Here is a 17,108-nt window from a genome sequence, read left to right on the forward strand (position 1 = left end):
GCGACACCCTAGCCCTACGACTATCTATCTATCTATCTTATTATATATATAAATATATATATTTTATATACATATATAAAATAAAATAATTTGTCAGCAGTGGGACTTGAACTCAGGGCCTCACACTTGTTAGGCTTACTAGGCATTCATTCTACAACTTGAGCCACTCCACCAGCCCTTTAACATAATAAAAGGATGCTGGGGGTGGGGTAGGGAGGAGGTGCCCAAACAATGTATACACATGTGAGTAAATGTAAAAATGATAAAATAAAAAATAAATAAAATAAAATAAAAGGATGTTGGGTTAAGTTTTACAATATTACTATAATTCAACTTTATCATTATATTTGCCAGGCAAATAGTTCCAAAGACCCTTTCTTAAAAAAAAACCCCAATACTAAAAAAAGAAAAAAAAAAAAGACTTTTTAGTTCAGAACCAAATACACTTAAGTTTTCCCAACTTAGATGAATAAGAATTTTTATTTTAGAAGCAGCATCTGTGAGGTGTGGCTCAAGCTGTTACAGCACCTGCTTTTGCAAGCATAAAGCCCTGAGTTCAAACCCCAGTTCCACCAAATAAAAAAGAAAAAATCAGTTAGAAGCAGCATCTGTTTAAACTGATACTTGGCAGTATAAAGCTGGCATCACTGCCTTGCAAGTTCAGCTCTGGTATCACTTTGTAGAGAAAATTTTCTACTGAGCATGTATATATTAATAAAACAGGACGAGCACGGGTTATGATGTACTAAAACTGAATACCCATGAAATTCAAATAAGCATTACCTGAATTGAACCAACATACATAAAACAGATTACATGTTTAAATACATTAAAGACTCAGACAATGTTAAGATTTATACCTGACTACGGTGTTCAATTGAATTAGATTCTTTGCCAGTTTTAAGTTCCAGTGGCATTATTTTGTATTTCGTGTTACAGCCTCGATGTATTTTCACACCAACTGTAACATCTATTTTGCCTTTCAATCCAAACCTTGGGGACCAGATGCTTTCTTCAATATCCAGTGACTTTGTTACTTCAATGTTACATGTTGAGTTATTGCTACTACCATCACTTGGCCTGCCGGGAGGGGAAAACACAAAAACAATTAGAAAAGAGCTCTGCAGGCACTATTACCTACAGAGAAAGGTGGGATGTGGGAATCTACATACCTTGTAGTATTTATTTGTTTTTTTGCAGTACTGGGGTCTGAACTCAGGGCCTTCACCTTGAGTAACCCCACCAGCACTTTTTTGTGTTGGGTTTTTTCAAGAAAGGATCTTTGGAACTATTTGCTCGGCTGGCTTCGAACCACGAACCTTCTGATCTCTGCCTCCTAGGTAGCTAGGATTAGAGGTGTGAGCCACTGGCATTTTTACTTTTTGTAATAGAGTCTCACTATGTAGCCCAGGCTGGCCTCAACCTTGGGTTCCTCCTGCCTCAGCCTCCTAAATACTGGGACTGCAGTGGTGCTCCACCATGCCTGGCTCTACATATCTGTTTAGTATTCATTTTCGAATATAGGTTCTCAAAGTAGTCTCTGATGATTTCCTGGACTTCCATGGTGTTTGTTGTTATCTCCCCTTTTAATTCCTGATTCTACTAATTTGGGTTTTTTCTCTCCTAATTTTAGTCAGGTTTGCCAGGGGTCTGTCGATCTTGTTTATTTTTTCAAAGAACCAACTTTTTTTTCATTGATTGTTTGTATGGTTTTTTTGGTTTCTATTTCGTTGATTTCAGCTCTTATTTTTATTATTTCTTTCCTTCTATTTGTTTTGGTATTTGCTTGTTCTTGTTTGTCTAGGAGTTTGAGATGTATCATTAGGTCACTGATTTGGGATCTTTCAGTCCTTTTTTTTTAGATTTTTGTTTGCTTTTATTTACCCTTGTTGGTGTTCTCTGAGTGTCTGGATTTTTTTTTTTATTATTCATATGTGCATACAAGGCTTGGTTCATTTTTCCCCCATGCCCCCACCCCCTCCCTTGCCACCCACTCCGCCCCCTCCCCCTCCCCCCCCAATACCCAGCAGAAACTATTTTGCCCTTATTTCTAATTTTGTTGTAGAGAGAGTATAAGCAATAATAGGAAGGAACAAGGGGTTTTGCTGGTTGAGATAAGGATAGCTATACAGGGCATTGACTCACATTGATTTCCTGTGCGTGGGTGTTACCTTCCAGGTTAATTCTTTTTGATCTAACCTTTTCTCTAGTTCCTGCTCCCCTTTTCCTATTGGCCTCAGTTGCTTTTAAGGTATCTGCTTTAGTTTCTCTGCGTTAAGGGCAACAAATGCTAGCTAGTTTTTTAGGTGTCTTACCTATCCTCACCCCCCCTTGTGTGCTCTCGCTTTTATCATGTGCTCATAGTCCAATCCCATTGCTGTGTTTGCCCTTGATCTAATGTCCACATATGAGGGAGAACATACGATTTTTGGTCTTTTGGGACAGGCTAATCTCACTCAGAATGATGTTCTCCAATTCCATCCATTTACCAGAGAATGATAACATTTCGTTCTTCTTCATGGCTGCATAAAATTCCATTGTGTATAGATAGCACATTTTCTTAATCCATTGGTCAGTGGTAGGGCATCTTGGCTGTTTCCATAACTTGGCTATTGTGAATAGTGCCGCAATAAACATGGGTGTGCAGGTGCCTCTGGAGTAACCTGTGTCAGTCTTTTGGGTATATCCCTAAGAGTGGTATTGCTGGATCAAATGGTAGATAGATGTCTAGCTTTTTAAGTAGCCTCCAAATTTTTTTCCAGAGTGGTTGTACTAGTCTACATCCCCACCAACAGTGTAAGAGGGTTCCTTTTTCCCCGCATCCTCACCAACACCTGTTGGTGGTGGTGTTGCTGATGATGGCTATTCTAACAGGGGTGAGGTGGAATCTTAGCGTGGTTTTAATTTGCATTTCCTTTATTGCTAGAGATGGTGAGCATTTTTTCATGTGTTTTTTGGCCATTTGAATTTCTTCTTTTGAGAAAGTTCTGTTTAGTTCACTTGCCCATTTCTTTATTGGTTCATAGTTTTGGGAGAATTTAGTTTTTTAAGTTCCCTATATATTCTGGTTATCAGTCCTTTGTCTGATGTATAGTTGGCAAATATTTTCTCCCACTCTGTGGGTGTTCTCTTCAGTTTAGAGACCATTTCTTTTGATGAACAGAAGCTTTTTTAGCTTTATGAGGTCCCATTTATCTATGCTATCTCTTAGTTGCTGTGCTGCTGAGAAAGTTCTTACCTATACCTACTAACTCCAGAGTATTTCCTACTCTTTCCTGTATCAACTTTAGAGTTTGTGGTCTGATATTAAGATCCTTGATCCATTTTGAGTTAATCTTGGTATAGGGTGATATACATGGATCTAGTTTCAGTTTTTTGCAGACTGCTGACCAGTTTTCCCAGCAGTTTTTATTGAAGAGGCTGCTATTTCTCCATCGTATATTTTTAGCTCCTTTGTCAAAGACAAGTTGGTTATAGATGTGTGACTTCATATCTGGGTCCTTTATTCTGTTCCACTGGTCTTCATGTCTGTTTTTGTGCCAGTACCATGCTGTTTTTATTATTATTGCTTTGTAATATAGTTTGAAGTCAGGTATTGTGATACCTCCTGCATTGTTCTTTTGACTAAGTATTGCCTTGGCTATTCGTGGCTTCCTGTGTTTCCATATAAATTTAACAGTAGATTTTTCAATCTCTTTAATGAATGTCATTGGAATTTTGATGGGAATTGCATTAAACATGTAGATTACTTTTGGGAGTATCAACATTTTTACTATGTTGATTCTACCAATCCATGAGCATGGGAGATCTCTCCACTTTCTATAGTCTTCCTCAATCTCTTTCTTCAGAAAGGTATAGTTTTCCTTGTAGAGGTCTTTCACATCTTTTGTTAGGTTTACACCTAGGTATTTGATTTTTTTTGAGGCTATTGTAAATGGAATTGTTTTCATACATTCTTTTTCAGTTTGCTCATTGTTAGTGTATAGAAATGCTAATGATTTTTCTATGTTGATTTTATATCCTGCTACCTTGCTATAGCTATTGATGATGTCTAGAAGCTTCTGAGTAGAGTTTTTTGGGTCTTTAAGGTATAGGATCATGTCGTCTGCAAATAGGGATATTTTGACAGTTTCTTTACCTATTTGTATTCCTTTTATTCCTTCTTCTTGCCTAATTGCTCTGGCTAGGAATTCCAGTACTATGTTGAATAGGAGTGGAGATAGTGGGCATCCTTGTCTGGTTCCTGATTTTAGAGGGAATGGTTTCAGTTTTTCTCCGTTAAGTATAATGCTGGCTGTAGGTTTGTCATATATAGCTTTTATAATGTTGAGGAACTTTCCTTCTATTCCTAGTTTTCTTAGAGCTTTTATCATGAAATGATGTTGGATCTTATCAAAGGCTTTTTCTGCATCTATTGAGATGATCAAGTGGTTTTTGTCTTTGCTTCTGTTAATGTGGTTTATTACGTTTATTGATTTTCGTATGTTGAACCACCCCTGCATCCCTGGGATGAAGCCTACTTGGTCGTGGTGAATAATCTTTTTGATGTGTTGCTGAATTCGGTTTGCCATTATTTTGTTCAGGATTTTTGCATCAATGTTCATTAAGGAGATTGGCCTACAGTTCTCCTTTTTGGAGGTGTCTTTGCCTGGTTTTGGGATAAGTGTAATACTGGCTCCATAAAATGTGTTTGGCAGTTTTCCTTCCCTTTCTATTTCGTGGAACAGTTTAAGGAGGGTTGGTATCAGTTCTTTAAAGGTCTGATAGAATTCAGCAGAGAATCCATCAGGTCCTTGACTTTTCTTTTTGGGGAGACTCTTGATTGCTGCTTCAATTTCATTTTGTGTTATAGATCTATTCAGGTGATTAATTTCCTCTTGGTTCAGTTTTGGATGATCATATGTATCTAGAAATCTGTCCATTTCTTTTAGATTTTCAAATTTATTTGAATATAGGTTCTCAAAGTAGTCTCTGATGATTTCCTGGACTCCCATGGTGTTTGTTGTTATCTCCCCTTTTGCATTCCTAATTCTACTAATTTGGGTTTTTTCTCTCCTCATTTTAGTCAGGTTTGCCAGGGGTCTATCGATCTTGTTTATTTTTTCAAAGAACAAACTTTTTGTTTCATTAATTCTTTGTATGGTTTTTTTGGTTTCTATTTCGTTGATTTCAGCTCTTATTTTTATTACTTCTTTCCTTCTATTTGTTTTGGTATTTGCTTGTTCTTGTTTTTCTAGGAGTTTGAGATGTATCATTAGGTCACTGATTTGGGATCTTTCAGTCTTTTTACCATATGCACTCATGGCTGTAAACTTTCCTCTCAGGACTGCCTTAGCTGTGTCCCATAGGTTCCGGTAGGTTGTGTTTTCATTTTCATTGACTTCCAGGAACTTTTTAATTTCCTCTTTTATTTCATCAATGATCCATTGTTATTCAGTTATTTAGTTATGAGTTATTTAGTTTCCAGCTGTTTGCATGTTTTTTGTCTTTACTTTTGTTGTTGAGTTCTAGTTTTACTGCATTGTGTTCAGATAGTATGCACGGTATAATTTCTATTTTCTTATATTTGCTGAGGCTTGCTTTGTGCCCTAGGATATCATCTATTTTGGAGAAGGTTCCATGGGCTGCTGAGAAGAATGTATATTATGTAGAAGTTGGATGAAATGTTCTGTAGACATCAAGTAGGTCCATTTGATCTACTGTATATTTTAGATCTTGGATTTCTTTATTGATTTTTTGTTTGGATGACCTATCTATTGATGATAATGGGGTGTTAAAGTCTCCCACAACCACTGTGTTGGAGTTAATATATTCTTTTAGGTCTTTCAGGGTATGTTTGATGAAATTGGGTGTATTGACATTGGGTGCATACAGGTTGCTAATTATTATTTCCTTTTAGTCTATTTCCCCTTTTATTAGTATGGAATGTCCTTCTTTATCTCATTTGATCAATGTAGGTTTGAAGTCTACTTTGTATATGCATATATAAAAGGAATATGTATACTTCAAGAATCTTTGAAGACAACAGTGGAATTCAGGAAAGCTACAATTTATCAGAAATTCCTCAAAAGTCATCTGTTTTTTCACACCAAATGTTACCTGATCATGGCATGTCCTCAAATAAGCTTATATGAAAAAAAGCAAAACTTATGACATGTAAAATGTCACATGGATACCTAATAGCAGTAATGAAACTTTCAAGGTTGCTACTAAGCTCTCACACATACAAATTAGAAATATTATTACGTAGAGTAGTAAGTGATGAAATCCTAACATTAAACTTCAATTTCTACTGTATATAAAAAAAACTCCTAGCCAGGTGTGATAGTGCAGCCATCCCAGCACTCAGGAGAATGAGATGGATGAATCTCAAGTCAGACTGGAATGACATACAAGCTCCTTACAAGTTCAGCTACATAACAAGACCCTGTCAAAAGAAAGGAGAGCCAGGCACAGTGGCTCATGCCCATAATCCTAGCTGTTTGGCAGATAGAGAGCAGGAAGATGGCAGTTTGAGGAAAGGCCAGCCCAGACAAAAAAACTGGACAGACCACATTTCTACCAGTAAGCTGGACATGGGGATGCACATCAGTTGTCTCAGTTACTAAGAGGCATAAATAGAAGGATCAATATCCAGGCCAGCACAGGCAAAACCATGAGACCCTATCCGAAAAATAACAAAAGCAAAACGACTGGGGGAGTGTATCAATTGATAGAGCACTTGCTCAGTAAGCATGGGGCCCTGAGTTCAGACTCCAGTACTTACCACCCCCTCTCCAAAAAAAATAAGAGAGAAGAGAAAAAGATACAATGAACTTTGTTAATATTATAGAAAATTGGTATAAAGACCAGAATGAGCCAGGCACCAGTGGCTGAGATCAGGAGAATCAAGGTTTGAAACCATCTGAGCAAACAGTTCAAGGGACCCTATCTTGAAAAAACCCACCACAAAACACAAAACAGGGCTGGTGGAGTGGCCCAATTGGTAGAGTACCTGACTAGCAAGCATAAGGCCCTCAGTTCAAACCCCAGTACTGCCAAAAAGAACTCCACAGAAAAGTATCAAATGAAAAGCACAGGGGTTAGTTGTAGCTCAGTGGAGGGCATGCCCACCATGAGCAAAGCTCCATTCCCAGCACCAAACGAAAAGAATTTAGGATCACTTCAAAATATTCATGGATTGACTATTTCAGTTTCTTAAAATCTACATACAGAATTAGAATTTGTAAAATGTTAACAACATATTAGAAGAACTTGTTATAATGAAAACAAGTTTCTACTCATTAGATTCTTTTTTGTCATGCAATCATACTAAGGTCCTTCATTGTATAACAAGCAAACAAAATACTAATTGTAATAACTCAGCCTTTAAAAAACTTTGATCTGACATGTAGAATAGAATACTGGTCTAAAAATATGAATGTTAGAAAAATAAAATGCACTTCTTACAGAGAAAGCTGCATCTGACGGGAGTCCCCTGAAGTATTCAAATACATGAAGTCCTCAGCCCATTTAGAAAATGAAGGAAGGTACTCCTCTACTTCTTGCTTTATTTCATCTTCATTCAGATTTAAGCGGTACCTGCCAAAATAAAAGATGTTAAATATGAAAGCCCTGAATTCAAAGCCCAGTACCATCAAAATAAAAATAATAATAATAATAAAAGTACTTACCCAACATATGACAGGATCAAAAAATTTTTTAGAAAAGATTGTATGTCACTAGTAAATCAGTTGTATGGAGTTTTAGAAACATTAAGCTAACTAGATTACATTTTAGAAAATATAGGTCTATGTCAACAAGCTTGGAAATCAAAATCACCACTAACAGAAAATTCCTCAGACTAGGTGTGGTACACCTGTAATTCCAGGACTTGGGAGGTAGAGACAGGAGGATCTGGGTTTGAGGCCAGCCTGGGCTTTATAACATGACCCTGTCTCAAAAAACTAAAAAACAAAAACAAAAAAAATTCTGTGAAAAAATGGTAGACTGCATAGAAGTCAAGAACTAGAGACACAGGCTGGATGTCTCATGCTGTAATCCTAGCTACTCAGGAAACAGTTCGAAGCCAGCCCAGGCAAATAGTTCTCAAGGCCCTATTTTGAAAAACCCCATCACAAAAGTAGGGCTGTTGGAATGGCTCAAGATGTAGGCCCTGAGTTCAAACCCCAGTACTGCAAAAAAAAAAAAAAAAAAACAGGGGGCTAGAAGAGTGGCTCAAGCTATAAAACGCCTGCCTAGCAAGCATAAGGCCCTGAGTTCAAACCCCAGTACTGCAAAAATAAATAAACAGACATAGGCTGGGGATGTAGCTCAGTGGTAGAGTGCAGCAGAGTATGTCAATCCTTTTTCAGGCAGTCATTTGTATTTTTTACATATATTATCTCCACTGTCATAAACAGTCTGCAAAAATAGTTATTATCAGATTTTTTTTTTCCTCTAGTCTGAACTCAGGGCTTTGCGCTTGCTAGGCAGGCGTTTTACCACTTGAGCCACACCTTTAGCCTTTTTTGCTCTGGTTATTTTGGAGATGGGGATCTCGCTTTTTGCTCAGGCCAGCCTGGACCGCAATCATCCTATTTACCCTTCCCACTGTAGCTGGGATGACAGGCGCACCACCATACTGTTTTGTCCTGAAAACATTTTTGCTAGGGCTGGCCTCTCCTGATCTCAGCATCCCACAGAGTTGGACTGACAGGTTCCAGATGCATGCTGCTGCACCCAGCTATTGGTTGAGATGGGGTCTCATGAGCTTTCTGCCCAGGGTTGGCCTTGAACTATGATCTTTGCCTTTAAGTAGTTAGGATTCTAAGTGTGAGCCACCAGTGCTGAGCCTTCTTCAGATTCTTTTTCTTTCTTTTATTTTTCTGGTACTGGTGTTTAAACTCAAGGCCTCAACGCTTGGTAGACAAGCAGTGCTTGAGCCAGTCTACCAAGCCCTTCAGATACTTTAAGTAACTTATTTAGTCATAAAACTGGCAAACTTGGATTTTTTTTTTTTTTTTTTATGGTAGCACTGGGCTTTGAACTCAGGGCCTCACACTTGCAGGTGCTCTATCACTTGAGTCACGCCCCCAAAGTTCAATTTTAAAAAGAATTTTTTATTAGGATATATTTGTTGTATGGGGTGGATTCATCATGACAATCCCAAACAGGCTTACATTGTATATTGGTTAGATCACCCGCCATCATCTCTCCCTGTCATCCTCCTTGGGGCTCAACTTAAAGCAATTGTAAGACGTTTCATTGTTCTTTTTCATACAAGTATACGAAGTCCACCAACCATACACCCTCACCTTAATCTCCTTCCTTCACCCTCCCGCCCCACAAACACCACCCAACACCCACAAACTGTACCAATTTTATAGTCCAGTCTTTCATTATGAATTTTTAAAGTTCGATTTTGAAGCTAGTTCCACATAACTACAAATCCATATAATTTTCAGTCACACTGCTTCTAGAACTAATGCACAAATATTTTGAACACATTCTCTGACAACAGCTAAGAAATCTGTTGTGCACATGTGCAGAATATTTAGGTATTGTTGCCTAAGAGCTCCTGTTATGCAATTTCAGAAACTCTTCAGAGTTGCAACAGAGTACTTACTGCAACCTTGAAGTCTGCATTTTAGTTAAAAATAGACCTGAGAAGTCCAAGTCTATTTTTGAATTTTTTTTTTTTTTGCAGTACTGGGGGTTGAACCCCTGGCCTAACACTTGCTAGGCGCTTGAGCTATGCCACCAGCCCTGTAGAGAAAAGACCTGAACCCTAAATTCTAGGCAAGAAATTGCATGATAAAATATATCTGCAGTTCTTCTCACAATTACTTACATTTCCTTCAAATGCCTTATTTCTTGAATGGTTTGAAAAGCAAGTTCTTGTAGTTTTTCTGGGGCAAAGCTATCACTTATCGCTTTCTGAAATACTTCATGGAGAACTGTACCAACCAGCATTTGGTGTGTGGCTGGATCAGAGCTCTAGGAAACAAATCATACAAACATGTTGTGAAACATGCTAATATGTTGTGAATCATATTTCACAACATTTTAATACATATGACTGTATACTATGCAACCATTATAGCCAAAGTATACTGATAAAGAGGAATGTCAAAATATTTTTATCTGGTGGGTAGAATTATGATACATGACTTTCACTTTCTTCTATTCAGAATCATCTCAACTGTACAAGTCTTGGGTGTTTTCAAAATAAGTATATTTCCATTTTGAAAAAATTAAAATCATCAATATGAAAAAGTTCAACATATTTTCAAATATTTAACATTGCAGTGGCTCACGCCTGCAATCCTAGCTACTTGGGAGGCTGAGATGGGGAGGATTGAGGTTCAAGACCAGCCCAGACAAAGTTAGCAAGACCCCATCTCGATCAATAGTTGGGCATAGAAGTGCATGCTTGTCATCCCAGCTATAGGGGAATTGTAAATAGGTGGACTGCAGTCCAGGCGAGTCCAGGCAAAAATGTGAGACCCTATGCCAAAAATAATCAAAACAAAAAAAGCTGAGGGCCTGGCTCAAGTGATATAGCACCTACCTAGCAAGCAAAGCCCTGAGCTCAACTCCTAATACCACCAAAATAAGCAGACCAAAAAGGGCTAGAGGCATGGCTCAAAGCAGCAAAATCTCTGCCTAGCAAGCATAAAACCCTAAGTTCAAACCCCAGTACCAACCAAAGGAAAAAAAATTACTATTCAAGTCTGCTTTACGTAGTTGAAAGAGAAACCGGTATTTCTTCACAATTCAAACAAACAAAAAATTAACAGAATGCTAAGACAAAGTACAGGATTGGGGACATAGCTGAGTGTGAAAGCATTTGCCTGGCAAGCACAAGGCCGTACATTTGATTCCCAGCACCACCCAGAAAAAAGAAAAGAAAAAAAATCTACAAATGAGTAATAGCCAAAATGATTAGAAAATCTATTTAGGTTACTTTTCTTCTTTTACTCTTGCAGCCTCAGGTGGATTTCTGGTTTTCTGCATGCATACAGGTTAATTATATAGTTAAAATATCCTGAGAGGAGGAGAAAACTTTTAACAAATAATCCAGGTTCGTCAACAAATAAATGGCAAAAGACAGAGAAGGTGGAAGACACAATTAACAGACAGTAAAAGAAACTAAGAAACATACCAGCAAAATATACCAAGACCTTGCTTGGATACTGATTCAAACACATGAACAACAAAAAAATTTTTTTGTGAAGACATTACAAATGAGCTGGGGGCATTAACTTAAGGAAGTACTCTTAATTTTATTAGGTACAGGATACTTTATTTAAGGGGCATTTTGGTGGTACTGGGGTTTGTTCTCAGGGCCTCGCATTTGCAAGGCAGGCACTCTAGCACTTGAGCCGCACCTTCAGCCTTTTATTATTGTATGTGCCCAGGCTGGCAGTGAGCCACGATCTCCCTGATCTCCATCTCCTGAGTAGTAAGGATTATAGGCGTGAGCCACTAGTGCCCAGCTCCGCAATAATTTTTTTTTTCAGTTTAATTTATTGTGTGCATTTTGAAGTGAAAGTTTCCACAATAATTTTTTAAATGGACTTTCTCACTTATTTTTACTTTATTGGGAATCACATAAAGCCAAGATCAGAAATGCCTAGGTGTATTAAATTAAAAATTTTATACCTTGCTAGACACTGGGAGCTTATGCCTGTAATCCTAGCTAGTTGGGAGGCTAAGATCGGGAGGATGAAGGGTGAAGGCCAGCCCACGCAAATAGTTCTTGAGACCCACTTCCCCCCATCTCCAAAATAAATAGAGCAAAATGGACTGGACTGGAGGTGTGGCTCAAGTGGTAGAGCACTTGTTTTGAAAGTGAAAATTGTTTTGAAAGTGAAAACCCCTGAGTTTAAACCCCAGACCCACCAAAAAAAAAAAAAGAAAAGAAAAAAAGGTCTTCTCGTTTAAGGGCTGGGGTGGAGCTCAGTGATAGAGCACTTGCCTGGCACCTGCCAAGCCCTGGGTTAAATCCTCAGGAACACACACATATATCACTTAATTTTCTTATCATTATAATATTTTTATCAAGAACTAAACAAGATTCAAAGAACTGTTGAATCCCAGCACTGTCACTTTAGTTATATGACTTTGGATGCCCTTAGCTTCCCTGGGCCACTTTCCTCCTCTGTAAAATTAGCATCATCTACCTGGGAGGACTACAGACAGGAATAAATGAAAAAGAGAATGTATAAGTGTTCTTTAGAGGCTGAGGACTCAGCTCAATGGTAGAGCATGTGCCTAACATGAGGGTGACCCTGGGTTTGATCTCCAGTATGGTAAACAAATCAACCAAAAAAGTAGTCCATATGCCTTAAGAGGCTAACACAGAAGGGCAAAGGACTCTCCATAAAACCCAAAGAAGAAGCCAGGCTCCAGTGACTCACACCTTTAATCCTAGCTACTCAGGAGGATCGAGGTTTGAAAGCCAACCTGGGCAAATAGTTTGTGAGACCTAATCTCAAAAATACCCATCACAAAAAAGGGCTGGTGGAGCGGCTCACGGTAAAGGCCCAGACTTCAAACCCCAGTCGTGAAAAAAAAAAAACAAAAAACCCAGAGACAAGACTGTAAAATCCCTCCCTGAATCCTGTCTGGAGTCTGCAGTCCATAAACTCTAAGATCCTGTACAAACATTAGTTGATAATAATTTTTACCCTAAAAGTTTCACTCAGGACAGCTCTTCTCATACATCGAATACTACTGGCTATGCTCGTGCTCGAAATCAGCATGTCTGGGTAGAGAATCAAATATCCAAAATCCTCATCTATTATCCAAGTACCAGATGTGCAGTCTCCCTCTAAGTGAATGACATCCCCCGGCTCTACTGGTACAGAGCACCTGAAAATAAAGCAAAGTCAAGGTAGAAATACATAGTTCAGTTTCCTACAATTAAACCTATCAAGAAGGCTCCAAAAAATAAGCAAGTTTATCTGAAGAATAAAAAATATTTGTAAACATCTGGGTCTTTTTAAAAAATTAAACACCAGGGTTCAGTCTGAGACTCCCACACAGGGACTTCTCTTCTCGTTTCCTTATTCTTAATAAACCTCAGCTCTTTCACTCAAAAAAATAAATAAATAAACACCAGAATACAGAATACAGTCTTCTGAATCAACTCCTAGTTACTCTACTCCTTTCTCCATGAAACACATCTAAGACTACTCAAGGGCTTTCCTTAAATCCCAAGGAGGAAAACTGCTTAGTGATAGTAAAGTCTACTATGAAAGCTATCAAACCTAGCTCCAATTATGAACTGAATTGTTTTAATAATTAATTCTCTCATTCTTAAGACTTAAGGTCAAACTCAGCGTACCAAGAATAAAATTTTATCTATCTAGTTTAAACTAACTCATGCTCTAGACAAAGAGCCAAAGTTAGAGTAAATATTTCAAAATCTGAGATAATCAAAAATTCAAAAACATTTCTGACCATAAGTATTTCAGATAAAGGATACTCAGCTTGTACCTGATCTTCAAATAACAATACAAATCAATATGGGGATCAAGGGACTTGAAATGTTGGGGCAGTAGTCACAATATTCATGTACAAATGAATCAGTCAGGTTCAAATCTATTCCCTTTTTAAGAACAATAGCAATATCCACACAAACCATCTGCTAGGTTTTAAGATGGTACCATGGACATGGGGCTGGCTCAGTGGTAGAGGCTTGCCTAGCATACACAAGACCTTGGGTTCAACCACCAGCACCACACCCACATAAAAGATGACACCTTCACACTCTTACATGGTCACACAGACTTACCAGCCATTCCTCAGGATGCACTGTTCTTTATATTCTGGAGACTGGGAAGCAGTGATGATTAAGTGCTTTTCACAGCTTCCACTTTCATTCTGTACCATATCAACTGCTAACACCTGGTAGCGGTTATCCATTCCTCGGCTCAGAATCAGTTTAGGAAAAGAAGCTTCCACCTTATTCTGAAATCTAAAACACAGACATACAAATCTATTTTAGTACACCATGAAATAAGAAGTCACTCATGGGCTGGAGTTGTGGCTCAAGTGGTAGAGTGCATGCTTCACAAGTATGATGCCCTGAGTTCAAACCCCAGTTCCACCAAAAAAAAAAAAAAAAAAAGTCACTCATTCATTTCTTCTGAAAAAGCTTATAGTAATGACCTTCAACTAAAATAGGTGAAACTGAGCAAAGATGTAGTGGGAGAATTCCTACTATAAAAACTTCCCTAAGGGGCTGGCTCAAGTGGTAGAGTGCCTACCTAGCAAGCATGAGGACCTGACTTCAAGCCCCAGTACCACCAAGTGTTTGTTTAGCATGGGTTTGAACCTGAAGGCCACAATATACAAATGAAACATGGTCTTTCCAATTTAATCTTTGTGAGTTTTGGGGATCGTGCATCAGCATGAGGATTAAGAATAAACTGGGATGCTGGGTGCTGGTGCCTCACGCCTGTAATCATAGCTACTTGGGAGAATGAGATAGGGAAGACTGAGGTTTGATCCAAGCCTGGGCAAATAGTTCATAAAACCCCATCTCCAAAATAAACTGACCAGGGCTAGCAGATCGGCTCAAGTGGTAGAGTGCCTGCTTTACAAGCACAAAGTCCTGGGTTCAAGCTCCCCCCCAAACAAAGAATAAAGTGGGGCTGTGGATATGGTTCAAATGGTAGAGCACCTGCCTACCAATCTCAAGGCCCTGAGTGCAAAACTCCAGTGCTGCCAAAAAATAAACTCGAATGAGGGCTGGGGACATGGCTCAAGTGGTAGAGCACTTGACTAGCAATCATAAGGCCAAGTTCAAACTCAAGTACTGCCCCTCCCTCCAAAAAAAAAAAGAATAAATTAGGTGGCACATGCCTATAGTTCAGGCATGGCTTGAGCCTAAGAGTTTAGACAGCCTTGGCAACACAGCAAGACTCCACTCAAATAAATAAACGGGAAAATATTAAACAATTCTGTACCATTGGTGAAATCCTTTCCAAAGCCTTTAGAAGGTACAACTAAAAGATCTTCTGGACACTTTTCCAAATAAGAGGCTTGTGTTGGTGTGCAGTACAGCACTTGCCTAGCATGGGGGAGGCTCTGTGCTTGATCCCCAACCTTAGTCTAATGTCATGGAAAAAGAGTACTGTGAGCCAGGCAGGGTAATCCCACCACTCAGGAGAATTTTAAGTTCCAGGCAAGCCTGACCTGGACTCCATAATGAAGACTTATCTCAAAAAGGCAAAAAAAAAAAAAAAAATTGTCTAGGGTTCACTAAAAGTCCCACCATGAACTGCAGAATCAGTCATCTTTAGGAAAAGATTTGGGCCCAGCGAGCACAAGACCATGGATTTCTCTCCAGCACTACCAAATACAAAACAACCCAAATTTTCTAGTCTGTTTACTGGCAGGAAATCACTCTATAAAATTTCACTGGGAATCAACTGGCCACTGCTTTGAGGAGAAAGCAAGCTCCCCTCCCCCTTTCAGGAAGGGGGTCTCCCTAGGTTGCATAGTCTGGTCTCAACTTCTGGACTCAAGGATTCCTCAGCCTTAGCTTCCAAAGAAGTTCGGACTACAGCTGATGACCATCCCGTCCAGTTGGAAAGCAGACTTAGTACCTATTAGTGTAGCTGGGTCAGATCGCCTGAAATCATGCAAAATAATCTCTAGAAATCAGCCCTTCCTTAAGTCTTTCCTGTTGAAGGGCACCAAGGCTTGATTTGTAAGTGACCAAAAGAAAGTCCAAAGTCACTCCCTCTCCAATTACAAGATCAAACACTTTTCACATTACCCTATAAATTACCAGTCACCTAATAGTTTAGAATATACATTCTATTATTTTGTAAACGTTTTACTTAACTCTCCCACCTAGCCTCAGGCCATGCATTTCCCAAGATTGGCTGTGATGCCTAAAAGATTTCTCAAAAGGTACTTGCTGAGGCCGGGAGTGGTGACACCTGTATTCTCCGCAGTCAGAAGGCTGAGGCAGGAGGATAAAGAGTTCAAGGCCAGCTAGGTTAACCTAAGGAGACGTGCCTCAACCAGCAATAAAACGGTACGGTTGCGCAAACCCCAAACTTCCTGGGGTAAGTTCAACTCAGTAAACGAGAAAAGCATCCGACCATTTCCTTTTAGGAGAACATTTCGCAAATTCGGGAAAGAGGTAAAATCAAGCACGAACTGCAGGTCCCAAATCTTCAAGCTCTGGCCTAGCGTAGCCCGCGGGGCCGCAGCCCGGAGTCTCCGACTGGGCGCCGGCGCGGCCTCTCCACGGCTCCCATTCAAATTTCCCGCTCTTCCCACGCCCGCCCGCTCCGCTCACAGCTCTGCCTGCGGCGCCTCCTCCTCCTCCCCGAAACTCTTTTCCATGAGCAGCTCCAGTTCGTCCAGCTGCTCCATCCCGGGCACGCGGCCGCAGACGGTCCCCAAACAAAAGGGGAGACAGGACCACCCCAGAAGAGCCAGGCACAGAAACGCGAGCCTGCGCGGCCTGGCACGCATGCGCCGATTGCCGAGTGCCCACGTGACCCGCGCCGGGCCCCGCCCCTCCCACGCAAGCAGTATGCAGCGCCGCACCTGCTCCCGCACTCCGGGCCTGGAAACGACCTGCGCGAGGCTCCTGATCGCCCCGCACGCTGCAGCCCAGGCCCAGCGCGCGTCTGTTGTTTGAACAAAACTAATGCGGGTGCTCCTGTTGACTTTGGGAATCTTGCATTTTCTGGGAGATAACCCCTCACTTTTTTACTGAAAAGCTCATTGAGAAAATGAGCTGTCTGGTGGGAACTTAAGCAGGTCATGACTGAATCTACCAAACTGCCACCGCTGCTTCCTATGCCTTTTTTAAACAAAGTGTTCCTGTTACCAAAAATCTCTTCACCTATGCTCAGGGTCCCAGGTGTGGCTTCTTCACTTACTCGTTCTCTTCCATCATCCATCTCATTCTCACTATTGCATTGCTCCCATTTTTGTAATATGAACCTGTCTTTTCCCATACAGGACTGACTCCATCCCTCTGTTAGCCACCCTCCACAGAAACTTCTTTAAAGAATTTTCATCAAGACTATCTTTAATTTCAACTCCTATTCGTTTTTGGTTTTGGGGGGTTTCTTACTATTTTATTTATG

At 39.8% G+C, this 17,108-nt stretch overlaps 1 protein-coding gene across 4 annotated transcripts in view; it reads right to left on the minus strand.

Moving 5' to 3' along the window:
* The window catches only part of Dna2 (DNA replication helicase/nuclease 2), a 37,728-nt gene extending 21,255 nt beyond the window's left edge, over positions 1-16,473 (minus strand). For 3 of the 4 annotated variants that reach the window (XR_012449731.1, XM_074079008.1, XM_074079006.1), the window contains exons 1-6: positions 16,307-16,473; positions 13,784-13,966; positions 12,675-12,858; positions 9,833-9,978; positions 7,450-7,581; positions 861-1,080 (exon numbers count right to left, since the gene is read on the minus strand). Coding sequence is in view for 3 of the 4 variants with exons in the window: in XM_074079008.1 (XP_073935109.1) it covers positions 861-1,080; positions 7,450-7,581; positions 9,833-9,978; positions 12,675-12,858; positions 13,784-13,966; positions 16,307-16,383 (942 nt within the window). In the remaining variant the exon portion in view is untranslated. The remainder of the gene's footprint in view (positions 1-860; positions 1,081-7,449; positions 7,582-9,832; positions 9,979-12,674; positions 12,859-13,783; positions 13,967-16,306) is intronic. The other variant, XM_074079007.1, reaches the window with a different exon arrangement.
* Positions 16,474-17,108: the final 635 nt, after the last annotated feature.

The sequence above is a fragment of the Castor canadensis genome, chromosome 7 (assembly GCF_047511655.1).
Source record: "Castor canadensis chromosome 7, mCasCan1.hap1v2, whole genome shotgun sequence".
NCBI classification, from domain to species: Eukaryota; Metazoa; Chordata; class Mammalia; order Rodentia; family Castoridae; genus Castor; species Castor canadensis.